Below are 26,420 nucleotides of genomic sequence, written 5' to 3'. Positions count from 1 at the left end.
TTGAGTAAAAACCCTTTAATGATAAAATAACATTCACTCTTTAGCTACTTTATTTGTCTGAAAAACTCAGCTTACACTCAGTTCAACGTATCACCTTCCACAAAGTTAAAAAATGACATAAAATGACATAATAAAATATACCTTAAATTTCATCATACAAGTACCTTGGCAAATCTGAGCAAGCTGAACCGTCTACTGCTGGCCGCAGTAGTGAACATTGCCATTGCCTCCCATACCCCTTGTTGCCTTTGGACTGAAAAATGCAGGTGGACTCAGCGTGTAGGTATTACAACAACTGCGTGTCGTCTGAGTGGTGGTGGGATCTGCTAGCATGAGTTGAGTCTGCTGAAACAAACGTCGAGTCTGCTTATTGCGGAAGAACATAGAAAGCTTTCTGGAAGATTGAACACTATTACAATCATTAACTGTCTTACAAAAAAACCCTAGTTAAAATTCTTGTATCTGTTACTGTCTTTGGCAGATAAATAAGAAAAAAAAATAAACAGACTATATTACAAAGCTTTCATTATCACAATCTACTGTATAAGGCCAAATAAAAATATGGTTCTTTGCACTAATGAAAGCACATCTCTAATATATCCTTAATGACAGACAATATAAACACTCTACCGACGTTACTTCAGATGCCTCGTTAGAAGACTGCGACTTGCGTACTCCTGTTCCCCCAGGGGCACTCTTCTACGCGGAGTAAAGTGTATTGAGCAGTTGATTTGGCTTTATGTCCGGTACGATGGGTGAGTCGGGGCTCCCTTACGGGGCTGAAGCCGGGCCCGGGCAGACAGGACAACCCATTTGCCAGTCCGCTAGCGGTGCTGTGGAGCTGGGGGCCTTGGGCCTGAACGCGGTTTGTGGCAGGAGCAAACACTCCGAGGGGGCAGGAAACACCGTCAGGAATCTGGAGGCAGAGCGGAGGGTGGGGAGCGGGGGCTGCCCGCGGGGGCCGGGCGGGTGGGAGCCCCAGGCGAGGTGAGGGGTGATCCCGGCACCCCCCGCCGAGCACACTCCCTGCGGCCGGTCCCCGGGCCATAAAGCCAAAGTAACTCCTATTCCTGGGAAAAAACGCACAGTTGGCTCCGGTTCGAGCAAGGCATGTGTCCTACATGACGAATCGGCTGGGAAAAGAGTTGCCAGTTGGGCAAACTTTTCCTCAAATAACAATTTAGTTTAACTGGAACTCAACTGGAGTCTGTGTTTAAAACACGGACAGATCAGAACGGATCTAAGTATCAGTTCTGAGTTGTACGAGGCAAAACTGTGCGTGTTTTCACAGCCGGAATGTACACACAACTGCGCCACAAGTGCTAACAGATAACAGGCTCCATGCATAAATAAATACCATCGAACCAAAAGACCTATTTTCAAATTCAAAAAAAGAAGTTGCCATTAAGAACCACGATGCATCACACTGCTAAGGTTTTGCCTCATGCATAAAAATGATAGCGCTGATTGGCAGTTGCTAATTATAATACTACACCGTCACACAGAACAATTAGCTGTTCAGACCAAGTAGCACAAATGTAGAAAATAATCTTTTTTTTCTTTTTTTTTTTCAACAGAGCAAATTAACACAGATTGTTTCTTCAGCAAAATATGAAACTGTAAACTTTGGGCTCATTCTGCAACTTTTCCCCAATCTGTAATAAACAAAAAAAACCCAACGGGAAGAAAGACTGACGTACATTTTTAAGCGCACCTTTTCCGTCTATTACAAAAGCACAACCTAAAACGTATAAAGCTTTTTCTTTTTTGAATCACAGTTACCAAAAAGAAACAGTGAATAATTTATTACATACGCTATAATAACATTACTCTAAACAACTATTCTCTATGAGGTATATCTGAGAAAATTCGGTAAGGGATTGCACGGTCTGCGTTGCCAACATGCCCAGTTTTATATTAAAGCTTTGGAACCATGAAGAAATAGAGGAGGAGAGGGAGAGGAGAGGAGGAGGAGGAGGAGAAGGAGAAGGAGAAGGAGAAGGAGAAGGAGAAGGAGAAGGAGAAGGGGAAGGGGAAGGGGAAGGGGAAGGGGAAGGGGAAGGAGAAGGTGAAGGTGAAGGAGAAGGAGAAGGAGAAGGAGAAGGAGAAGGAGAAGGAGAAGGAGAAGGAGAAGGAGAAGGAGAAGGAGAAGGAGAAGAGCCTTTGGTATTATTAGGAGTTTTGTTCTTTGCAGGGCTGCGTTGCAAAGCACCACAGTACAAAAAGCCCACCAGGTACGATTCGGCGGCCCAGTTGAAGCTGAGGTATTCACAGGAAGAATAAAAAAAAGCACAGAGAGGTCTAGACTGGCAAAATCGTTGCTTTGGTTCAAGCAAGGCACTCGTCCCGTGGTAATGTCACACTTTGCAAGTGAAGCAGGAGTCTGGAGAGAGGCGATTGCTGCAGAGGACCCTGCCAGCTCTGGGGGATTTCTGTGGCCAGGCTGCCGCCCGCCTGAGCCTGGCCACGTGGCGCGGGGGCTTCGCCTAGCACGGGGGCAGATCGTCTCCTCCGCGCCCAGAAGGCATCCTGAGAATTCTTATAGCTTTGTATGGAAGGAATACAGAGAGAGATACAAAACGTACACTTGTCAAGTCCCTATCTTTCCCAATACAGACTTCAAACCAAAAAGAACCACAAACCAAAAGGCCACACTTGATGACAGCGGAGCGGTGGTGTTGAGCTGTTGGCCATCGGTCGGGGTGACCCCGCAGGCGTTGCTCGGGCGTGTTCTTAGGGAACGGCTCCAGCCCCGCCGCGCTGCCGGCCCCCGGCCCATCCGGCCGTGGCTCCTCAGGCCCCGCGGCGACGCGGGAGATGCTGCGATGGGGGGAGCATCGCCCACCCCGACGGTCACCCGTGCGGGTCAGGGTCAGAGATTTATAATCCAGCTTTTAAGCTCAGCCAAAAGTGCGTACCTGCCACCTGAGGGAGGGGTTTTAACCTTTTAAATTCACCTCCCAGCCCGTGCCCACCTTGCTGGTGTTTTCACTGCGGGACAGGCGCTGCTAATGGCAGGATGAGGGGGGCTCCTAAAGAAAAGCTGAATTTGTGTCTGGAGGGGCCTGGGGGAAGCGGTGGGAGCAGCAAGGTGTCCCGGAGTGGATTTGGCCCATCAGAACACCTGGTGCAGTCGTATAAACGGGATAAAACAGGCTAAAAGAAACAAATGCTAAAGGGCACCACTAATTCCCCCAAGACAAACAACCGACTTTTAAGTAATCACTTAGGAACATGATACTAATGGAGCTTAATGTAGCTTTGTTTCATTGCTAACTTGAGAAAAATAATTAATTGATTTTCATATGAAAACTGTAATTGCAAACACCACCACCAAAAACATAAGCAGGAGGGAGCAGCCTCTGTCCCTGCCGTGCCCACCAGCGTGCGCCTGGGCTCAGGCCGGGCCAAGGGCTTGCTGCTGGGTGGCCAAGTGGCCAAACTGAAGGAGAATCCCCTCCCGCCAGCCTGGCCACCAGCAGTGGGCTCTGGTAGCGTGGGGGCCCGCGGACCAGCCCGTGAGATCTGTTTCAAGCATGGCACTGCTTGAAAACACTAATTTCTAAGGCTAATTTGCTGCTGCAAACGCCCGCCCGTGAGCGCGGCGGCGGGGCTCGTGCGGGCGGCGGCACGCAGGTCCCTTCCCCGGGAACCGGCCGATGGCCAAGGCTCGGCTTCATCTCCAGGTCAACACCACTGCTCCACCCATCTGGTGGGGGGAAGGACGTGACACGCTTTCACGTCCCCAAACGTTTTTGGCTGGCAGGAAGGCATAAGGGAAACACAGAAAATGTCATCACCAGAACTGGCAGCTTCCACGAGAAGTATTTCTTTGGGTATCTGGGTTGCAGCTGTACGTTACTGGGTGTAGGAGAGAACAGTTGAAACTATAAAAGAGCACAAGCAAAATGCAGACCGCACAGAGAAAGAAATCTTTGGTATCTTTGGTATCATCAACACGATTAAAATTACAAATGGAAAAAGTCAGTGAGGTAGCCTCTTTGGTTCTCACTAGAAATAGAAAGGTTTTTTCGTTTTTTCTTTTTTCCTTTTTTTTTTTCTTTTTTCTTTTTTTTTTTTTTTTTTACACACACAGAAGTTCATTCTTGGAAGCAGCTAGTTTAAGGGTTTCTCTCTTTTTGCTTGGCATGTATTATTTTTTCCCCCAGCTTAAGTTTTAAGAAGCCACAAAGTTCAGGCAAAGTATCCCAGTGTCTTTTTTTTCCTATTGTTTCTGAATGCACAGTTTTAGGTTGAGTATTCATTGCTTGTCCTCAAAATTCGCTCTGTTGTTCTTACAGAAAATCAGCTGTAGTGCTTTAAAGATAATTCTAAATAAAAAATAAAAACTATACAAGGGCATCCTCAGATGATGATGATGAATAAGTTAAATAAATAAGTTATATTATGAAGGCTTTATGTGCCATGATAAAGGTACGTCGCACTTTCTAATCACATGGGAAGAGATTAACTTAAATAATTTAAACTTTGATATTTAAAAAATTAAAATGAATTCAAAGAAGAAATTAAAACTAGACTCCTGTTTTATGTAACTCGTTATTTTTCTCCTGTCTGTAACAGAACCTGGCTGCTCTATGAAGCAATACTAACTTTTAAATGTATTTACTAACATAGGCTTAGCATCTCTGATGCGCTACAACAGTAAAATGGATAAATAAATTATTAATCCCAAATTAATTAATAAATGATTGAATTAAATAGTTACAAATAACTAACACTGGAGCCTGATCCCGCAGTCTCTATTCAAGCAAAACTCCCATTGAACTTTAAAGCTAAAATGAAACCCAATGGGATTTAGACTGAACAGAGATTTCAGGACCTACTCTAAGACTAAATTAAATAAATTACATTATTGATAGATAATATATTGGGTTAAAACCCACAAGTGTCTGGAAAAAAATAAAACCATTTTAAGCTTTGCCTTTTTAAAAAATTTAAACAATAAAAATTCCCCTTAATAAATATAAAGGAGGCCAAGTATAAAGTTTCCCCGTGTCTTAAAAATACTTCGGTGTTGTGACAAGCAAGAAAACCATTGGGTTTTGTCCGAAGCTCACACGCTCTTTGCAATACCATGTCGTTACCGTGTCTGGCTTTGGAAGAGGAGATCCCTACTCCCTTATGCAGGTTTGAGCGTAGTTTGCTGGTTTAGTCCTTCGCAGGTCTTTGGATTCAGCTTTAGGTAAGAGAGATCCAGAATAAAGCTATTCAACCGAAGTCATCAAGCACATTCTTTGTTCCTTCGCGGATGATTAAGGAATATCCAAGGTTTCTTGAAAGTTGAATTCATCTCGGATGTGCCCATGGTAGTAACTCCAAGTACACGGTACAGAAGATGCTGGGATACTCTCTGTACATACTAGTCTTTCGTATCAGAATAAATAAAAGGAACAAGTTACATTACACGGCTCTATATTCATAAATATATGGTATATAAATGTAACATATCTATTTGAGTTTTAGTATGGGCAGAATACAGCGTATATTCTGCTCATATGTGTACATACAAATATATCTACCCACAGTATATGCTGTCGACACTCCTCTTCTGAGACAGCTCCTACCTAAAAGCCTACAAGAGTTGACAGTGAAATGGAAGACGTAACATCGGGCCGTGAAAGATGCAGGGATAAAAGATTTGCAGCAGTACTTTCAGATGTTCGGATGAGAATGATTTTTTTTGCACTCCCCAGCACAGAGAAGCCTCACGTGCTCTGCTGAGCAAACGCTGGGGCGCGGGCAGTGAGGTCAGCCTCGGCGCTCCGCGGGGCAGTTACAGTGCTCCCGGGGTGCGACTGTGCAGCCACGTTGGAAAGAGCGAGGCAGAAACTGAACCCATAACATTGCATAACAAAAAATTGCAGGATTTGGGGAAAATTAATGATTTCATTCAAGATACATTTTTTAATAATTCAGTAATTGATCTAGGCTTACGTCGTTACGGCTGTTGGGATGAACTCTGACCAGAAATAAAAAGCCCAGGTCTTTGCTCAGAGAGCTCAGGAGAAGCCCCGGGCAGTCTCCCCTCCCCTCTCCACGGGAGGCAGGACCGTCCCTCCCGGGATGTCCCTACACCCAGTGCCCCACGGCCCGTCCCTGCGGCGGCCACCAAGCGCCGGCCTCGGAGGGTGCCCGGGACTGGCGCCTTGCCCGTGACAATACACTTCTCTGCCTTGTGACTGCAGTGAGGAAGGGAGGCGGGGACCGCCGGTTGGGTTTTCACTGGCATCTCCTGCAGTGGTGAGAGGGGCACTATGGGATGGAGCGTGAGGAAAGCGATCGACAGCCAGCGTCGCCTGACCCTGCCTCAGACCGCGGGAGGACGCTTTCGGAATGAGACGTTTCCCGTGAGGGCGACGCTGCAGCCAAAATGCACATGGAGAGGCTGGTTTAGAGTGGACCCTCTCGGATGGGAATGAAGGTGAAAGTTCAACGGGCCCACACCACCTCAGCTGGGCCCTGCTCCACCGCCTGCTGACTCAGAACGTCCCACTCAGAGAGCCCGAGGCAGCAGTACGCATCAGCCCAGACCTGAACCATTTTTTGGCAGCTTCATTCCATGTCTGACTACGAGGCTTCTTTGGATCATTTTCGAATCAGGCACGATCTGTCTGGAAATCTATGTTGAAGGATGTTTTGATTCCCAGAGCTGGTACATGCTGTCTGTTTAGCTGTGCAGATCCTGAATTTACTTTTCAGAAACCTCTCCTGTCCTGAGCAGACAAGGTTTTTTGAGTTTCTTTCATTTTTTAAGCATAAGCATCGGAAAATGAGTGCAGCAGTTTTGCAAAGCAGTTAAAAAGAAGCCCTCAGTTAAAGGTAGAGATGGAGCCAAATGGTACCACTGTGCTCCAGCTCTGAGGATAAATTTGGACCAAGGTCTGCGTGTCATGATTTGGATCACTATGATTTGACCAACCCACATAACATGTCTAATACGTCAAAACAAACTACTGAGCTGCCACAGGAACTGCTGAAATCTCAGTTTTGGTTCAGATCAGGATCTGATCTCAGTGAGCCAGGCTGCGGCGGTGCTCAGCACTTACAGTGACATAAATCGGTACATATATATATATTGCAAGTTTTATCCCTGGGGAAGAGAGAGAAGGGTGCAGGTTATTACTCAACCGATTTCACACACAGAAGGAAGGCTGTTCAGAGCTCTAGACATACAGGAGACCAACTCTACCCGACAACACAAGTCACACCCAACCAACAAGTTTTTCCTACGTGGCTCTGGAGAGAGGAGACGTACCAGCGTAGTATCCCAACATCTTGCACTTGGAGTCCGTGTAGCTCTTGGAGAGATCCCGTGTGGGGCAGAAACAGGGAAAACATAAATAAACCCACCCTTTTGGTTGCGCAAAGAAACAGAAGTGGTTACCTGTACAGAGATCAATGGTGCTATATGCATTTAGTCGTGCAAGAGGAGATAATGAACTGAAACACAAGTCGTGAGAATCCTCATCTTTGGTATTGTAGCTGTTGAGGTTTTGGTTGCTCTGTTCCTTGTTCTTTTGAAAAAACTGCATAGGCACAAATTAAAGACAATCTTCAACTTTAAGATGACTGAGTTGTCAAATGAAGCAGCAATCGTACTGGCTTTGCTTTGTTCTCGTTCTTGTCAACCCTTTCTTTGAGATCTGCTTCCTAAAACGTCCAAGATGTCTGTCAAAACACAGTGTGTTACTTGTTTCCTTCCTGACGTGCTTCCTTGTTTTTTTTATTTTTATTTTATTTTTAAATGGAACAGTTTGTTGCAGAAGAAGTAGGTGCAGAAAACGTTTCTTTGGTTTCGATTAAGTAGTACATAAAAAAAGTCTCAAGTGTCTCTAAAGAACCACGACCGCGCTTGGCTTGCTGCCGCGGGCTCGGCCGGTGCTCCAGGAGGGGCCGGTCACTGGTAAACGCGCACAACGAGCGGCCGCGGCCGTTTCGGCGGCGCGGGTCGGGGCTCTGCTCATGTCGGCCGCCCGCTCCGCCGCGCAGCAGCCGCCGGAGGTGGAGAGAGGGCTGGGAGTTTGTGAGGCTTCCCCATCGCCAAACAGCCACCCGCACCAGCGATGACGAAGAGAAAATGGCAAGTTATAAACATCTTTGGCTTGCAGTAATCCTGTCTCTTTGGTGTGCTGTGTTCCCGCCAGCTTGGGTAACTGGTGGATAAAAGGAACTTAGGGATGCAATAGATCTAGATGGCATATTGAAGTCATATGCGGCACATCTAAAACGGTCAGTGGCATCGGAAGGGCTTGTTTCTGGTTTTTTCCTGCTTGAAAGTACCATAAAATACCAAAAAAATGAACAAAAATACATCGAACGCTAAATACGATTCAGTAACAAGGACGTTGTCGAGGAGAAGCTAGATTCCCGGTAACTAAAAAGGACGTATTAATGACCTAAAAAAATATCTTTCAAAACGTTGTGTTTGCTCCATGTACTGTAGCAGTTAAATTGACCTCCTGAGTGTGCATCTGCATTGGGTACAAACACAGAACTTGGGACAAACTGCAAACTGTGCTTGAGGCGCGTGTGGTCACGGAGGCGTTCCCGACCCACCCCGGGAGCTACGGCTGCATCTCGGGACAACCGCTGTCGGGGCCCAGGGTCGTACCTACCTCGATAGCTACTGGCTTTGTGCTTGATACTTTGAGCTCAAGTGAACTGAATTTTTTTGATCCAAGATCAAGCTATACTCGCTGATTAAATTAAACTAAAAAAAAAAAAAAACCCAAACAAAAACTTAAATTTGATCTATTTTTTTCCCCTAAAACACTTAACAAAACCATGCCTGAGTTTTAAAAACAGGTTCTTGGATTCTTTAGCGTCTACGTGTCAGACTTTGTGCTCCGTTCTCACGTGGCCGCACCACGGCGACGAGCTTTGGTGCGGGGCAGCGTGGCCAGCGCCGGGGCCCCGCTGGCAAACGCCGGGCACAGGCAGGCAGCCCGGGCTGGCAGCGGCACCCCACCGGCCGCGGCTCTTTGGGGCTCAGGAGAAACTTGCCTCACAAACGACTCCCTTACGTTTCAGACCTGCTTCGCCTGTCCTGAGCATAGTATTGTATAGAAAGAGGTTAATTTTTAACGTGCGCCTGCTAAGACTGACTAAAAGCCGTAAGAAGTGTCCTCTGGTATAGCTGGGCTGGGGTTCGTTTCCAGGAGGATTGTGCTTTAAGTCACCAGTGAAGGGCCCCGCTGCGGAGCCGCTCTCTCCGCCGCGCCGTGCCGTGCCGTGCTGTGCCGCCGGCCGCTCCCCGTCACGCTTTGGTACAGGTGCTGGGGGCCGAGGAGGAGCCCCCGGAGCTCAGGTCGTCCTGCCACTTCTCCAGGCTGCGCCGCCGGGCGTTCATGAAGAAGTTGCTGACGGTGGTGAGCTCCAGGCCCAGCTGCTGGGAGATGGTGATCTGCATTTCTTTGGAAGGGCGCTTGTTCTCCTTGAAGATGGCGAAAAGTGTTCTGCGCTGGAGGTCCGTGAAAACCAGGCGAGATTTCTTCTGGGAGTTGTTCCGCTCTTTGTTCGGCTCTTGCTCTTTGCGTTTGCAGGCTGGGGAAGGGGTGGGCAGCAACAGAGAGAAAGCAAGTGTCAGGACAGGTGTGGCCACCCGCAGAGCCCGTGGCATGGCCATCACCGCACCAGCACGGCGGCCGGGGGCTGCCAGGGGACTCCCGGGGGGGCTACGTCGGGGTCTGCGCCCACAGCCCAAAGACCCGCTTTTGCAGAAGTGACGTGGGATGGGCACCTGACTGTTGGGCGCTGAACTCCCGGGCAATCCCCCCCTGCCATCCCCAGACAGAGCCCTCCAGTTCACTTGCCGTTTCTGGGCAGTGCACAACTTTGAGATATTTCCACACTTTTCATAAAGCCACTGTCTGAGAAATGCGTTTCTCTTCTGTTCCAGCAGTGTTAGAATTAACAATTTAGCTTATCTGATGTCAGTCTAGGAAAGAGAATGCAAAGCACATCCTTTTTTTCCCCTCAATAGTTAAGACAAAGATTAATTCTTTGCAGAAACTTCTCACGTGCCGTAGCACATAACAACTGCAGATTACTGGCTTTTTAAACAAAACTGTGCAGGCCACTAGTCCATAATGTAAACTCCACCCGCTGGGTAATGCACGGGACAGAGGAAATTTCTGTTCATGCATTTAGAATAAATCTGTCCATATTTTGGGACAGATAGCCTTTGCTTTGATCTGCCATTCCAAACACAAACAAAACAATTAGGGAGGGCACAATGGTGAAGGCAGGGACCCGCCAAACCCGCTTTGTTAGTCCAGGGGAAGGAACAGCTGAGCAAGCAGAAACTGCCCCCCGCCCTCTCCCTGTGCTCCCTACGCCATTCGCAGCACAAATCCACCCCTCATCTGGGGCTGTGGTGTGTTTTCTGGGCACCAGCCAAAACCCACAGCACACGGGGCTGCCAGCGAGAGCACCCAGCTCCAGGAGCAGGTACCTACAAATCCTCCTGCCCCCGGGACGCTCGCAGCACCCACACCAAGGGGTCCTCTCCCGGAAGATCCGTGGGATGGCGAGGTGCTGGCGATACATCCGCAGGCGCAGAGGGATGGGTGAAACCCCCTGGCAGGGGAGATGCGTGGTCGAACTCTGCTCCCCGCATTCACCTTCTCCATCCCCAAAGGAGGTCTGGTTCTACCTCCCCGGCAGCCAGGTCTGACATCGGTACAGTTTTATTACTTTAAACACCCCAAAGCAAACCCCAGCCAAAGCTCCCGCAGCTGCAACTCCATGTGACAACCACTGGGGAAAAAACCATGTTCAACAGTACAAACTGCCACCGTCCAGCGGAACCTTCTGCTTGCTTGAGACATCTCTGTGGCCACTTTTTAGCCTTTTACTGATTTATCCATGGTTTCTATCCAGGGCTGCAACAGCTGCTGTCTGAAAAAGCTGCCAAAACTTCAGACAACTCTTGTGAGATAAACCCACAACTTCTGCTGCGAGACCACTTGCTTACGGCCTTGTGTAGAAATAACCACCTAGTGTGTCTCAAATTCTGCAGCTCCCTATCAGTTTGCACTTCCATGCGGTCTCTCACAGACTACAATGTTGAAGAGCTATGAAAAAAAAAAAGACGTGAAATTGCAACTTTCTGAGAGGAAAGGGCAGCAGTGCCTGCTGTTTAGGTCCCTAAGATGTCCCCAGAGCACGTGGACGTCCAGGCAGCCGCACGCAGCCTTCGCGCCAAAGTTCTCACGTGGTTTAGGGCCAAGCGAGGCTCCTCCTGGCTGCCTGCATCTGCCTGCAGCCAGCTCGGGCAGGCAGGCAGCCTCCCCCAGGCACCCCACACCCTCCAGCAGCTCCATCCTCTCCACCGCTGCTTCCCTACCCTGCAGCGAGCGCATTTTCCACAAGCAGAGGTGGAAGCATCGCTGACACCAGCGCGGCATCGCACAGCACCTGACACTCCTCCGCACGACGCTCTCCACCAGTTGGTCCAGAAACGAGGTGACACTTCTCAACGGAAATCATCTACGAACCTGCAGCTTTGTGTAAACACGCTGGATGACTTTTTTTTCCCCAGTGTTGCCCGGTGGTGGTTACCAGAGCCCGTCCCTTGGAAGAGACAATGCTCAGGCTTCCACAGCGGCGGGTCAGGCGCTGGCTCACCTCGGTCCTTCTCCCCCTTCTCCCCTGGGGTTTTTGCCCCAGCCCAGCTCCTGGCAGTGCCACCACCCCAGGGCACCATCCCCTTCTCCCTCCACCCCCTGCAGAGGCTCTGCAGGGGCCAGCGCCGGCCCCTTCCCCAGGGCATCGCCCAAGGCCAAGGGCGAAGCCAGCCAGAGGTGCCCGTCAGAGCTCAGGTCAGGCAGGGCAGCAGTGCCGGACCATCGCTGTGCCAGGCGATGCTAATGGATCCTAAAAAAAATCGGTATTAATAGCTGATCTGTATTTATTAGCACAGAGAGAACATCAAGTGCTGAAACCAATACCGCTGCTGTAGCATACCCAGATTTAAAAATAGCCCAATAAGGCTGTCAACACAGGGCGGTAAGATAAAAAAATCCATATGTTGACATGGTTAGGTAATGCGCAGGGACAAAATAAGTAGAGTGAATTGATAAGTGGACGGGTTTTTAGGCAGCCCTATTAAATAATTCTGCAGGTCTAGAATGTGAAATGAGAACCGGGCCTAAAAAAGTGAAACTCAGACTGTGGCAATGTCTGTAATTAACGCGAAGTCAGGACCGCACACGTCTACCTGTGCCGGAGCGTGGCACCACAGGGAGCCTGGCTCAGCCCGGTGCGGAAGAGACTACGCTGACCGGCTTAGTTTTGTGCGTGGGACAGTATTTCCCAGCATTTTAGCAGGAAACTGGATTATTTCATCAGAGTTGCCCCTCTCTTGTATCCATTCTTAGCTGCCAAGTGCAGCTCGGGTCTCCGGAGGCCGACAGCCCAACGGCATCCCGCGGGGTGCTCTGACTGCACCTCTAACACACTCCACAGATAACATTTTACTGCCCGCCCAAGGTGAAAAAGCAGATTTTAGGCTGGATTTGTGCGTTCGATGCTTTACTTTGCCTTTTGCCTGGCATCCATGCAGTGTTATCCCCAGCACCGTGGATGTGAGGGGCGTCTGCATCTTTGCTGCAGTTCCTAATAGGTTCCGGGACACTGGGAAGAGTCTAGTGTTTCCTAACATCACTAATTTATGTCCAGAGATACTCTGCGTTTTACAGTTATTGGTATCTTATAATAAATAATGCAAAGGTATGTGCTTTTCAATGCATTCAGTAAATACTTTCCTTGAACTGTTAAGTTTGCTCTTGAAAAGGCACCATAAAGGCAAGCGTTGTTCCTTGACATGCATTTATCAGAAGAGAAAAATGGAGTGAGCACTCTAATAAAATAAAGTTATTTTCCAGGAAACCTGCCTACAGAAAGAGAAACGTTTTAATAGTGGAGGGAAGGGAAGCGGCCATCTTGATTTAAGAACAATTTGATTTATTAACTGCAGTTAGTACCGAACATATTCTATGGAAGAAAATGGACAACTGGCAAGAATTGAAAGCCATAACTGTGGAAAATAAGTATTTCCTTTTCTTCTACACTGGACTAAAGACGCTTTACATAGAAATGATATAGAAACTGCTCAGAAATAGACTCAGTCCTGCCTCACTTAACGTTGACTGAAGTGGACCCCTGCTGATTTAAGGGCATTAAGAGCGGTCCAAGGCCTGACACGGCCGGGCTGGGACCCCCTGGAGGGACAGGCTGCCCTCACCGAGCGTGGGTTTGTCCTGCAGTGGCCACAAAGGGAATGGTTCAAAATTACTGCTTTAGAACAGAACTAGGTAGTGCTTAGAAATAAAAAAATAAAATCAAATAGTGCGCCCGGAGTCAGTGTGGAGAGGCGGGAGGTGAGGCAGATGATGAGAATGAGCCCCAGAATCTCTGCAGTTCTCAGCGCCCCACGAAGACACAACTACTCCGACGATCAACTTTAAATACACAAGACGCTCCGTTGAGCTCTTTATGAGTGTGTTTGCAAGCCTGAGGTGAAGCGTGCGCTCAGCAGAGCCCTGCCAAGGGGCTGTCCCCTGGATCCCCTGCCCTCCCGAGCCAGCTGAGCCTGGCACTCGCTTCACCCAGCGTCAGGGAAAAGCGGAGCATCCCATGTCCTCAGCGTCGGATGCAGCCTCCGCTCCCGCCCGCCGCAGACTCATCGCGCCTGGGGACACACCTCTCTTTCCTGAAGAAAATTTGCTCTAAACTGCCCTTTTTTAATGGCTTTCAAAACAATTCACATGAAAAAAGAACCATATCACACTGCTTTGGAAGAATCACGACCCCACTGCAACCAGGAGCTGGAGTGACTGATGTGTCCTGCATCCGTTCCAGCATCTGCATCCCCATCGGCTTGGAAAGGATCTGCAGAAAAGTGGTGATTTTTAAAATTTTATTTCTGCAAGCCCATCCGAGTTCTGGTTTCCTTGTGAACTTCACACGCTTCTAATTTAAGCTCAATTTTTTTTGTGACTGAGTATCATTAAATTGAGTATTTCTACTAATAGTTCATTTGTCTTATTTTCTGCAACAATAACTCTTATTTTCCATTTTCTTCCTCAGAGGAGAGGAACCTAGCCAGCCCATGCATTACAAATAGCTATAAATCCTGAAAAATATCTAGAAGCATTTCAGCTGGTAAGTATTGCCTGTAAAATTTCCGTGTATAAAGACCGAGGCGCTGGGGAATGCGTTCTCTCCCGAAAGACGAATGCATGGCCACCGCCAGCACAGGGCAGTGCCGCACCGGTGTTCGGCCAAATCCCACCCTCCAAACCCCCCAGCACGGGGCAGGGATGGGTCCTGGGGTGAGGAGGAGGAGGAGGATGGTGGGTGTGTGTTCACATGAACACTGCTGGTGGCTCGCACAGCCAGAGCAAGCCCATGTCCTGCACCCGAGAGCGAGGGACAGGGACCGTGCTGCTGGCAGAGGATGGGCAAACTCTGCTCGAGGCTGCACTTGGGGCAAGTGTGCCAACGTAGAAATGATGACTGCTCAAGCAAAGGCAAAAACATTGACGTGGAATCTTCCAGTGGCTAATGCCACCATGGCCAGAGCTGCGGGGAGGCCAGGGAGCGAGGTCCTGCAGGTGTGGGAGCCGGCCTGTAAGGGGCACTGGGCGGTGATGCCTACGGGCAGGGGGGCTTTGCCAACCCAGATTTGGGACCACATGCTGTAGAGACAGGCACGGAGGGAGCTGTGGAGGCTACAGACCCATCCCATTTATTTTCCTGGAGCCTGACACCAGTTTCCTTTGGCTACTGGAAGCGTTAATGAACCAGCTCCCGTGATTCTCTGTCCTGTGAAGCACCGACGCAGCACGAGCCCGGCTCCGGCTCCTCATACAAACAAAACCCCGACACAAATCTGACGTTGATCCATCTCCCCCCTCAGGTATCTCTACTTTTAAACCAATTAGGCAAGGGGTTTTTAACCAGAAACCCAAGAGCACTGTTTAGCAGTCTGAAATTTCTCAGGGCCATACTTCATGGTTTACTTTTGCTGAAAAAAGCTTCACTTCATCTTAATCTCTAAATTTGGTTCTCTGCAGTTTCTCAAGTTAACTAACACCTTCCGATAATCACCCATTTTATGATGTTTTTACTCTAACAGCAAACCTATGGACCTAGAATCAAACAGCAGATGTTAAGAAGCAGCCAAGGAGACAACAATATTCCCTTAATCCAGCAGTAATTTCTCTCTATGGTTCGTAAGGATAAGCCATGAATATTGATCTCCTGTATGCGGTTTCATGCGGGTGTAGTCCAAAGTCAACTAAACCCAGTTATCTGTCTGATGGAACTAAAAAATGTTCCTCAATTTGATTTCAGAGAGAACTCAATGTGAAGGAAATTTAATTATGCTAGTAATACTGAACACAATGAAATGGCCATCAAAACGTTTTCCAAAGGTTTGAAATGTTTTTCTTTCATTATGATTCACTTAAAGCAACCTCTTGTATATCTGTGTTACTACAATCTCTTAAAAACTAGGCCTCAAAAATCAATTTGATTACCTCTCTGAATTAAGTATGCACAAATGAAAGCAATTGAGATCGATACAAATTAGGTTAAGTACTCCACTGTGTACAAAATCATTATGTAACAGAAACAATTTGAATGAAGATGCAAATAATCACATTGTGGGGGTGTGCAGCCAGTGCGCCTTCACCTGCCCGCTTCCATCTGCTGCACACACACGAGACCCTCCCGATCTCTGTGATCCCTGCGACTGCCTCCGACGGCATCGAGCCAGAAAAACAGAGCGTGCCCACAAGTGAGAGGTGCAGCACGGAGCGTTAATTCCGTTCTTCCAGAGAAGATCCGCCGTTATCGGAGGAGATCTCTTTGCTGGCCCGAACCAACCCTCCCGTAACAGCAAGATGCTCCCTACGCCACGATTCCCGTTTGGAGATACAGGGATTCCTACAACGCCCCGAGAAAGCAGCACACAACCTTGCTGCCAGGAGCAGGTTTTCTTGGTACTCAACCTGATTTTTCTCTTTCCAAATTCCGTCACGGAAGAAACGCCTTCCTCTCCCGAGGTCTTGCATCCTTCCGCTATTTGAGAAAAAAAGATGAATGGGTTTGGGGATTTGGTTCTTTTATATTTCCTTCTGGCATGTAGCAGGTCTCAGGCTATTCATGTCAGATCTTATAAATCTGCTGGGTGGCTGAAATGGGGCTGTAAATTCTGCGGGGCAGGGGCTGCTTCCTCCCGTGCAGAGCTGCAACACCCAGCTCCGTGCAGGATCTCTGACAAGGGCCTCTAAGTACTCTTGTAATATACTTCCATCATTAATACAGAATAATAAATAATAGATGGGATAGGGCCAATTTATTGCACTCTAGGGCGAGAACGAGTGGAGGCTCGGTGCGCACGCGGTGCAGTTTCAGTGTGTTCCTTGTCACCCAGCGGCCACGAGCTCCCACCCTGCACGGAAGTGGCTTCCCCCCCGTTTCTCTTCCGTGGCCGAGGCAGGGAGCGTCCCCTGACACCCAGCCCCCTTTACAAACACGCTTTTCTGCCAGCTGCAAAAGCAACAGAGCCGACTTCTGACGGATTTCTGTTCAGAGTTGACGGTGAGCTCATAAGCTCTGTTTTCCAGCAGCTGGGGACGCGGGAGCTCTCCCTCCGCCGGGATCGCCGCCCAGCCGGCGTGAGCTCAGGCCGAGGCCTTGTTGTGAGCTCTCCCTTCTCCCCCCAGACTCCTGCCTTCACAAGAAGGGGTGCGACCACCCACAGTGACCAGTCAGACCTCTGGTCCCGGGTGCAGGGACACCCCGGGGTACCCCGCCGGCTGCGTGGGGAGGGACAGACACGCTGCGTAACTGCACCAACTGTGCCGAGGGGCCAAAACAGACGAGCGCTGGTCGGAGGGGCAGCTGCTGTCAGAAACACAAGCTGATGGAAAAAGTAGAAGCGGCTGCGATGAGCAGCATCACCCGGCGCAGCGCTGGTACCACTCCCCGGCACTGCCGCAGCAGCGAGGCTGCGCAGGGACTCTGCCCAGGCCCAGAAAAGTGTCAGATCCCTCAAGCTGCCCTCGGCGAGTCCTTCGCTTCTAACACCTGGGAGATTTATGTCTCCTCTTGTCCTGGAGATTCTCCCTTTCGAAGCCTCAAACAGTTTCCAGCTGAATTATAACACTTTTCTGTAACGAGGATTTATATTCCCCTCGTCCGAGCACAGAGCTGGAACCAGCCCTTCCCCACAGCGAGTGCTCTGCCTGGTGTGGCAGCATCTGCCAGCGATGCACCAGCACCTCCCCGCAGGTACCAGAAGATCGCTGTGACCTTCCCCCCGCTCCCTGGGGAAGGGGAGTGCCTCAGGCATCTTTGCCAAGAAAGGACTGGGAATTTAAAGCTGAGGCAGGTGAGCCAGCACTGAACAGGAGTCTGAAATCTTCGAGTGGATTAGAATTTTAAATATCTTGCCGACTGCATCTAGCGGCTTTCGCTTCCTGCGCTGCAGCTCCCTCCTGGCGTCTCACACTCACAAGTCAGGGTCATGAGCCCAGTTCCTACGGCAAGGGGAAGGTCGGATCTAGGGAGCTCTTGCTGCTGCCTCCAGACCCAGCTTGTCTTCAGAAATTCTGACTCATGGGAGAAAGCAGGAGATGATTATTCCCTTTCCACGGCTGTCACTGACAGGGCACCATGAAGAACAGGAGAGGACAGGAGCGAAGCTCTGCCAGCTGCTCCGGGACAGACAGACCCGTGCTGCCTTCCTGGCTCTGCCAGCTCTTCACCACGGCTGGATACACAAAGCGAGAGCAGGCCTGGGAGGAGGGATGCTGCCTGCCACGCAGTCGGGTTCCCATCCCCTTCCTCCCCGCAGCTCTGGGGAGTGTCCTTCCCCACCAAGGAAGCACGGGGCGGCGAGGAGGGGAGCGAGCTCCGGGCATCCTCACCTGATACGGGCATGGAAGGCACAGGGGAGAGGGAAACTGTGCTTGGGAAGCTCTCCGAGGAAGACTTCCTCCTGCTCTTCCTTTCTCTTCCTCAGCATGTGCTGCCTGCCAAAGCTTAATGCCTCAGCACAGGCCCCCGTTCTTAAATGCCCATTATGACAAGATGAGATCTGCTGGAAAATCACCACTGCTCATAAATATGTTCCCTGCTTACTTAGAGATATTTTGGTCTCAGAGACAATTTGCGTTTTGGGAAACTGCCAGCCTCTATCGCTTGTCTAATAATTCCTTTGTGCAGCATTTACCAGTGGTTTGAGTCCCCTTTTTTTCACAATGGAGTAGTTTGATTTTACAGCTCAAAAACCCCAAACAGCCCCAAAACACTCCAATTTCTTTTTTGATTGCATTTCTATCTGCCATCAGCAAGTTGTCTGGCTGATCTTATCACTGAACCCATTTGAGATTAGTCTATTTTGTATGATTTCTGCGTACAAAAAATCCTCTATAAATCAGAGAGCCTTTTATGCAAAAGTCTGCAAGATTGATAGAGCTGGCTACAGAATCTTTTACCTTGGAAAAAGAGAGGCATTATCTGTCCCATTGGACAGAATGCTTTCTCTGCATATTCATCTCCAAAGTATGATGGGGCTTTTTCTAGAGAAGACAGGAGACAAGATAGGAGTCTTAAATACAAACAGATTGCTATCAGAAGAAAGGGAGTAATTTTTTTGCTGTGTCTAGCGGGGATAAGATGAGAAGCAAAGGATTTAAAAGACAAAAAGGGAGATTAAGGCTAGTCATTAAGGACTTTTTTGTACCTGTAAGCCCTGAAAGAGATTGCCTAGGTAGCCTGAGAAATCCCCACTGCTGGAGATTCTTGAAGAAGGGGGCAGACTGTCAGGACATGTGATGTCTCAAGTCCTTTGCAGCCTTGCTTTCCCTGTTAGATTAATTCTCCGACACCTGCAGAGCCCCGTTTCCTCTCTGAAGACAGCCACAGGGGAGCTTCTCTGCTGCGAGGAGTCTGCTACTTCTAATGCCTGGAGACTCAGACTAGACATGTTGGGTTACTGGCAAGAAGCTTGTCAGCCCTGAGTAATGTCTAATTGGAAGGGATGAAAAAGCCTCTTGCAACTGTTGGATTGGAGGAACATCTACGACAAGATTTTGTGAATAATACAAGGGAATAGGGCTAAGGATGAGCAATCAGGGCCACGGTGCAGAAAAAAGCGCAAAGTTTGAGTCAAAACGACCCTATAAAGAGCGAGGGAAGAAACTGCATCAATTACTGGAAAATAATTCTTTTGGAAAAAAATGTTCTCTGTGTTCCTCACCACAAACAAATTCTGGCAGTTTTCAGCTGCAGAGGAATATTTGAGTTTGGGATATTTCAGTTCAAATGGTGATGGCCAAGAGATACTAGGAAAAAAATGAGATGCTGGAAAAAATCTAGTGGGGAAATAGTGTAGAACAGCTTGGAAAAGCTCAGCATGAGTAACACATGTTGATCGACTAAGTGTTTCTTTAAAAAAGTAGAGGACAAAAAGGATAGAAAAGCATTTAACGTGGTCAGATTTAACTTTATCAACCGATTGAGAAACTGATAAAGCCTGGTTGCTTAACAAAAATGGTATTCAGATTTCTGCACGGCAGAAATGTCTTCAGAAATAATGTGGAACAAAAAGATAGGGCAGGATATTATTTCAGAAAGTTGGTCCATGAGAAATATAATTTATCACCCAGCACCACAATTTACCGCATGGATTGTTCAAACACAACCACTAATCTATAGCTGAAGAGAGTACTAATATTTCAAGCCGCTAAGCACCTTTCAAAGAATCTTTATGTACCTGTACATTTAGTTCAACGCTAAGAAATAGTTTTATATATAGATAACGCACTTGACACAGATGTTATTAAGCCTTAATTTTTAGCTGTAGCTATAGACAACAAAATAGTCTCAGAATTCAGAGAAAGAGGCCGAGGACAGACAACAGCAGTCCGGCTGTCCACAACCCACCCCCTGCAAGGACTGTCCCGGGCGCGGGGGGGCCGGCAGCACCCCCACCTTGGCGGGATGTGGAGCCATCCCCCTCGCCCCTCTGTTGTGCCCCCCGCTCCACTTCACCGGGGTCTGGGCCAGGGAGAGGCGGCAGCCACGGCCTGTCCAGGGTCCCTCACCCTCCCCTGCTCCCCTCCCTTCCCCTTTCCTCCCAGCTCTCCCACCCCCCCATCCCTGTCCTGTCCACCCGTTCCTCTCCAGTCTCCCCATCCCTGTCCTGCTCCCCCATCCCTGTCCTGCCCCCCATCCCTGTCCTGCCCCCCCATCCCTGTCCTGCTCCCCCCATCCCTGTCCTGCCCCCCATCCCTGTCCTGCCCCCCCATCCCTGTCCTGCTCCCCCCATCCCTGTCCTGCTTCCCTATCCCTGTCCTGCCCCCCATCCCTGTCCTGCCCCCCCATCCCTGTCCTGCCCCCCCATCCCTGTCCTGCTCCCCTATCCCTGTCCTGCTCCCCTATCCCTGTCCTGCCCCCCCATCCCTGTCCTGCCCCCCATCCCTGTCCTGCCCCCCATCCCTGTCCTGCCCCCCCATCCCTGTCCTGCTCCCCCCATCCCTGTCCTGCTTCCCTATCCCTGTCCTGCCCCCCCCATCCCTGTCCTGCTTCCCTATCCCTGTCCTGCCCCCCATCCCTGTCCTGCCCCCCCATCCCTGTCCTGCCCCCCCATCCCTGTCCTGCTCCCCTATCCCTGTCCTGCTCCCCTATCCCTGTCCTGCCCCCCCATCCCTGTCCTGCCCCCCATCCCTGTCCTGCTCCCCCCATCCCTGTCCTGCTTCCCTATCCCTGTCCTGCCCCCCATCCCTGTCCTGCCCCCCATCCCTGTCCTGCCCCCCCATCCCTGTCCTGCCCCCCCATCCCTGTCCTGCTTCCCTATCCCTGTCCTGCCCCCCATCCCTGTCCTGCCCCCCATCCCTGTCCTGCCCCCCCATCCCTGTCCTGCTCCCCTATCCCTGTCCTGCCCCCCCATCCCTGTCCTGCCCCCCCATCCCTGTCCTGCCCCCCCATCCCTGTCCTGCTCCCCTATCCCTGTCCTGCCCCCCCATCCCTGTCCTGCCCCCCATCCCTGTCCTGCTCCCCCATCCCTGTCCTGTCCCCCCATCCCCGTCCCGCCCCCCCGTTCGCCGCCGCTGTCCGTGGTGCTGACGCCGCCGCCGCTCCCGCCCCCTCCCGGGGGTCCGCCCGCTGCTTCCCCCGGTGGGGTTCGACACCCCCCGGACCCTGCCCACAGCAGGCAGAGGTCACAGGGGAAAAAAGCCGAGCTTGTCCCCGCGAGGGCCACACGCTCCGGGGACCGGACACTCGCGGCCAGCAAAGGCCAGGCACGGCCGGCGCGTTCACGGGTTGGGGGGGGGGGGGGCGTCATGGAGCCTCGAGCTCCCGTGAAACCGGGTCCTCGGAGCCCGTGGGGGGGAGAGAGAGACACCCCCGGAGGAGGGAGAGAGGGAGAGACCCTCGGACAGGGATTGGGACCTCGGAGGGAGAGACACCGCTGGAGAGGGACCTCCGGGGGGAGAGACATCGCCGGAGAGGGACCCCCGGGGGGAGAGGGACCCCCGGCAGCGGCCGCTGGCCCTCGGGCGAGGGCAGGCCGAAAGGAGCAGGGCTGACAAAGCCGCCCCCCCCTCCCCGGGGCGGGGGGAATACGGCGAGGTCAGCGCGCCCGTTCGCCCCGATGAATCCTTGACGGTGTTTTGGGACAAAACCGTTTCATCGTCACTAACGTGATTCAGCGACCGGGAAATGTCAACCCCCGCTGCGGGCGATTCGCTGACCGGCTCGGGAAAACGGCAAATCTGCGGGCCGGCCGTGCCCGCCGGGGCGAGTGGTCGCCACCGGGCCATTTGAGGCAAGCAACGGCTCCTGGGCAAGCAAACCCCAGCAGGAGCTCGCCACCCGCGGAGCCCCCCGCAGCCACGCACTCGGAAACACGCGGGGGTCTCCCCCGGCCCCCCAGGACCCGCCTGAGCCCGGCGGCACCGGGGGATTTCCCGGCGCTTTTCCCGTGTTTTCCCGGCGGGGGTTGGCGGTACCGGTAGCCCGGCTTCGCGGGGAAGCCCGGCCTTAGGCCGCGGCTCCCGGTTCATCCACCCGAGCCCTGCGCGGACCAACGCACCGACTCACCTTGAGATTCGTGTTTTTTACCCCGGCAGAAATTCAGGGAGCGCCCGGCGGGGCGGCAGCCGGGCCAGGCTCCCCCGGGTCGCTCCGGTTCCTGCCCGGAGCCCCCGCGGCTCTGGGGCCGCCCCCCCCCCCCCCCCCCGGGAACCCGGGGACGTTTTAGGGACGAGGCAGCGGGGGTGATGCAGACCGAAAACCCGGGGAGCGGCGGGGTTTCTCGCGATTCGTTTTGCGGGAGAAGCGGCTGCCCGAAGCCCAGGGCGGGTCCCCAAAAGCCCCGTCCCTGCTCCAGCTGCCCCGGGGGGAGCCCGATGTCCCCCGGGGAGGCCACTCGCCCCTTCCCCCGGCTGCACCCGCCGCAAGACACTCGCACGGTCCTTTACAGACTCCCAAGAAGAGATAACAAGCACAGAAATAATAATAGAATAGAATAGAATAGAATAGAATAGAATAGAATAGAATAGAATAGAATAGAATAGAATAGAATAGAATAGAATAGAATTATATATCTTCTATAATAAGAAAAAATAATAAGCACACCCCACTGCCACCGCTCCCACGGGGAGAAGCGGGATTTCCCTCCAAAGACAGCAGATTTTCATCAGTTGTAAGGAACAACTTACAGGAGCACGGGGCAAACTGGCCAGTTTTCAGGAATCTGAAATACTTTCGTCTCATTCCCCTCACTCAGAGGGGTTTAAGCAGGTGAGTAAAGGAAGCACCGAGGCAATGAGGCTGCATATTCACACGTGGTGATAAAAAAAAAAAAAAAAATAAAATCGATTTCCCGAAGGGAACGGTAATTTGCAAAGGTCTTTTCCGCTCCGGCTCCCGCTCCACGAGCAACCCCGCGCCCACTCGGCGACCGAGCTCTCCCCAAACTTTACTCCTGGATGCAAAAGGCGTTCGGGGGGGACTGGGACGGCGGAGATCCGGAATTCTGGATGCGTTAACTCCGCGGGTATGGCAGAAAACCAGAAACCCCCGGTGCTGTCTCCCGGCGGGTGCGGAGATGCGATTTCTGATTTTCTGCCCTGTACGTGCAGCTTCGTGGGGAACCCCCCACCCGGGGCCGGTGCTGGGAAGGAAAAGCACCAGCAGCTTTACTGGAAATGAGCCGGCTCAGGTTCCAGATCAATGAAAACTGGGTCCACGCATTTATGCCCCTGTTGCCAGCATTAATGCTCTTTTAATCTTCTAAACATTATCTGCATCGATTTCCCTCCAGATACGCGTTTGTGTGAGAAGGCGACATCCCCGCGTGCTCCGGCAAAAAAAAAAAAAACAAAACAAAAAAAAACAAACCACAAAAAAACCCCAACAACCCACCCCAAACCTGACGCTCCTGTTGCAGACAAACCTCGGGACCTTGGTTTGGCTAAAGAACCAGAAGACCTGGATGCCCAGGGGGTGGGGGGGCGAGGACGGGGTGGGGGGGCGAGGACGAGAGGGGCTGGCAGTCGCCGTTCGAGCCGAGGAGCTCAGCACCCTCCTCCCCCGAGCCTTCCTCCCCCCGGCCCGGCCCAAACGCGCTGCGGGGCCGCGCAAACCCTGCCGCAGGCAGCCCCCGGCCGGCCCGCAGGGCTGAGCTGCCGCAGGGCGCGGAGGGGGGGGGCCGGGGCTGCCCCAACACCCCCCCAAACCGCATTGTTCCGCCGGAGACAAAGGAGGGGCGAGCGCCCACCGGGGCCTCCCGCTCGCCCCGTTGCCTTGCGGGCTGTCGGACGCGTGGAACTACCGCGGTGCCACCGCGGGGAGCGGGGCAGAGCCGCAGGGGGGACACAGCGTAGGGCAGAGACCCCTTCGGTCGCCCCGGGGCGAGTGGCAGCCCCGCGGCCAGCCGGCTCGCGCCTGCCCCCGGCTGATTAATCCGTCCGGGTTGGAATCAATCGGGATAAAAAGAGCGACGGAGCCGTCGGAAGACCCTGCACCGGGTGTTCAAACCGCGCCGGCGGACATTGCGCGCCGCGGCAGCGCGGGGGGGGACACGCACGACACGGACACGGCACCGCGGCTGCCCACGCGTGTCCGCCCGTGTCGCGGCCGCCGCACGACCCGCCGCTACCAGACGGGCGGTTTCCACGGAGGGGGCAAATCCACGCCGGAGGGGGGGGGCCTGCCCCCAGTCCCCCGTGACCGCGGGGGGGGCTGCACCCAACGGACGCGTTTCTGCCGGCACCGCTCTGCCCCGCGGCACGGGATGGCGACGGGTCTGACACCCCCCCCTCAACGCTCCGTCCCTCGAGCCCCCCGGTGCGACGCGGCAGCGGCGGGGACAGGGACCCCCCCACACCCCCCCCCGCGGCCCCCGCAGAACAATGGGGGCTGCGGAACCCCGCGCCCGCGCCAGGGGGAGCCCGCGCGCCCTCCGCGGGACAATGCGGCCGATCCGCGGGGATGCGCGGAGCTGCCACCCCCCCCCCTCCCAAACCAGCCCGACTCCGGGACCCCGCGGACACACACACACCCCCCCCGCCCCCGGCTCTCCCGGTGCTCGCTGAGAGCGCGGAGCGGCGCGGCCGCCCTCCCGCACCGCGGCCGCTCAGAGAGCTCCTCCGGCGGCCCCGAGCCCCCGCTCCGCCGGTCCCCGGGGCGGTCTGCGCAGGTACCGGCGGGGATGGGGAGGGGGTGCCGGGACACACATACCCCCCCACACACAAGAGCCCCGAGCCTTCGTCCGGCCGCCGGCAGCGGGCGAGGCGGAGCGCGGGGCCGGTACCGGCGGGGAGCTCCCCGCGGAGCCGGCGCCCCGGTCCCCCCCGCTCGGTCCCGCCGGCCCGCACCTACCCGCCAGGCGCAGGGCCGACATCCTCTGGAACTCCGGCTCCTGCAGCCACTTCCACATCCTCCGGAAGGTCTCCCGGCCGGACTTGAGTTTACTCCAAGGCTTGGGGTTCCGCAGCAAGTCCGAGAGGGTCCCCTGAGAGCGGCAGAGCACCCGCTGCGCGAAGATGGCCTGCGGGATGCTGTAGCGCTTCAGCTCCGCCGTGATCCTTTGGGCCACTTCTTTGGTGTTGATCTCCTCCAGCTGCCCCGAGCCGCTCACCGGCGGCCCGGAGGAGGAGGAGGAGGAGGAGGGCGGCCGCTCCCGGCCGGCGGGCAGCGCGGGCCCGTGGGGCGGCGGGGGGCCGGGCCCCGCGGCGTGGTGCATGCCGTTGAGGTGGGGCATCATGGCCGGGGGGGTCCCCAAGCCCCGGGAGAGGTGCTGCTCCCCCCGCGCCAGCATGGCAGCGTGGGCGTCGAAGTTGGGCCCCAGCATCTTGTCGTGGCCCGGCGGCCCGTAGCCGTGGAGGCCCTGCTGGGCGCCGTGGAGGGGGCCCAGCCCGTTGCCCAGCGGCGAGAGGCTCTGCCCCATGGCGGGCATCTCCTTGTAGGGCCCGTAGAGGTTGTTGACGGCGGGCAACCCGCGCTCGTCCCGCATCAGGGCGAAGCTGCCGCTGACGTTGCCCGGGAGGCGCTGGTGCGGGTGGTGCGGGTGGTGGGGGTGCGGGTGGTGGTGGGGGTGCGGGTGGTGGAACTTGTCGGAGACGGTGGAGATGGGCGGCAGGGGCTGGAGCGGCGTCAGGGTGGTGTAGGTGCTGCTCATGCCCATGCCGGGCGGCGAGGACTCGCAGGGCATGCTCATGGCGTGGTGCAGCGGGATGGAGAGCTCGGCGCGGTATTCGGCGGGGCCGTCCAGCAGCGAGGCCATGCTGGACACCATGGCCGGCCGGGCGGCGGCGGCGGCGGCGGCGGCGGGGGGCAGCTCCTGGGGCGGCGGCGGAGGCGGCGGCGGCGGCGGCGGCACCCGGAGCGGCCCAGCGCTGCGGCCGCCGTGGTGGGGGCTGGGGCTGCCCATCAGCTCCGGCTCATGGCCGGCCGCCCCGTGCAGGCTGCCCAGCGGCTCCATCGCCATCTCGGGGTTCATGGCGCAGGCACCCGCTTCCCTGGCGAGGAGGCATCGACGGGCGCTGCGGCCGCTCCTCATCCGCTCATCGTGAGGAGGAGGAGGAGGGCGGCGGCGGCGGCGGCGCCCGGGGGGGTGCGCGGGGGGGGCGGCTGCGGCCCGAGGCCGCCGGGGCAGCGGGGCAGCGGCCGCTCAGCCGGGCCCAGGCCGGCCCCGCGCCATGTCCGCCCCGCGCCGCCGCCGCCGCCGTCTGCGGGCGGCGGGAGCTGTCCAGGGCGCGCCGCGCCTGGCCGCGCCCGCGGGGCCGGGCCTGCGCCCTCACGGGCGGCGAGGGGCGGGGCGAGCGCCGGCGGCCAATGGCGGCGCGGGACGCGGGGCGGGGCGGCCAATGGCG

General features: G+C 53.8%; 1 protein-coding gene across 3 annotated transcripts; it reads right to left on the bottom strand.

Moving 5' to 3' along the window:
• Positions 1-26,107, bottom strand: LOC141918417 (one cut domain family member 2-like). Of its 3 annotated transcripts, none has more exons than XR_012621681.1 (3): positions 24,928-26,107; positions 7,406-9,564; positions 1-5,385 (listed from the first exon to the last, which is right to left on the bottom strand). XR_012621681.1 is itself a non-coding variant. In XM_074812906.1 (3 exons), exons 1-3 carry the CDS (start codon positions 26,045-26,047, stop codon positions 9,278-9,280), a joined length of 1,341 nt encoding a protein of 446 aa, XP_074669007.1. In that variant the 3' UTR covers positions 1-9,277. The 3 variants fall into 3 exon arrangements, 2 of the variants coding, with proteins under 2 accessions (XP_074669007.1, XP_074669006.1); XM_074812906.1 differs by having other exon boundaries at positions 1-9,564; positions 24,928-25,832; positions 25,899-26,047; XM_074812905.1 differs by having other exon boundaries at positions 1-9,564.
• Positions 26,108-26,420: the final 313 nt, after the last annotated feature.

Source organism: Strix aluco, chromosome Z (genome assembly GCF_031877795.1).
Source record: "Strix aluco isolate bStrAlu1 chromosome Z, bStrAlu1.hap1, whole genome shotgun sequence".
Lineage (NCBI taxonomy): Eukaryota > Metazoa > Chordata > Aves > Strigiformes > Strigidae > Strix > Strix aluco.
The sequence above is the reverse complement of the archived record's forward strand: the minus strand, read 5'-3'. Positions and strand labels throughout refer to the sequence as shown.

Excerpts from the sequence above, each read along its gene's own strand:
- LOC141918417 (XM_074812905.1), bottom strand. The coding sequence starts at position 26,107 with ATGAGGAGCGGCCGCAGCGCCCGTCGATGCCTCCTCGCCAGGGAAGCG. Across the intron at positions 9,565-24,927 it reads GTCGGCCCTGCGCCTGGCGG|CCTGCAAACGCAAAGAGCAA; the intron begins GTAGGTGCGGGC and ends CCCCTTCCCCAG.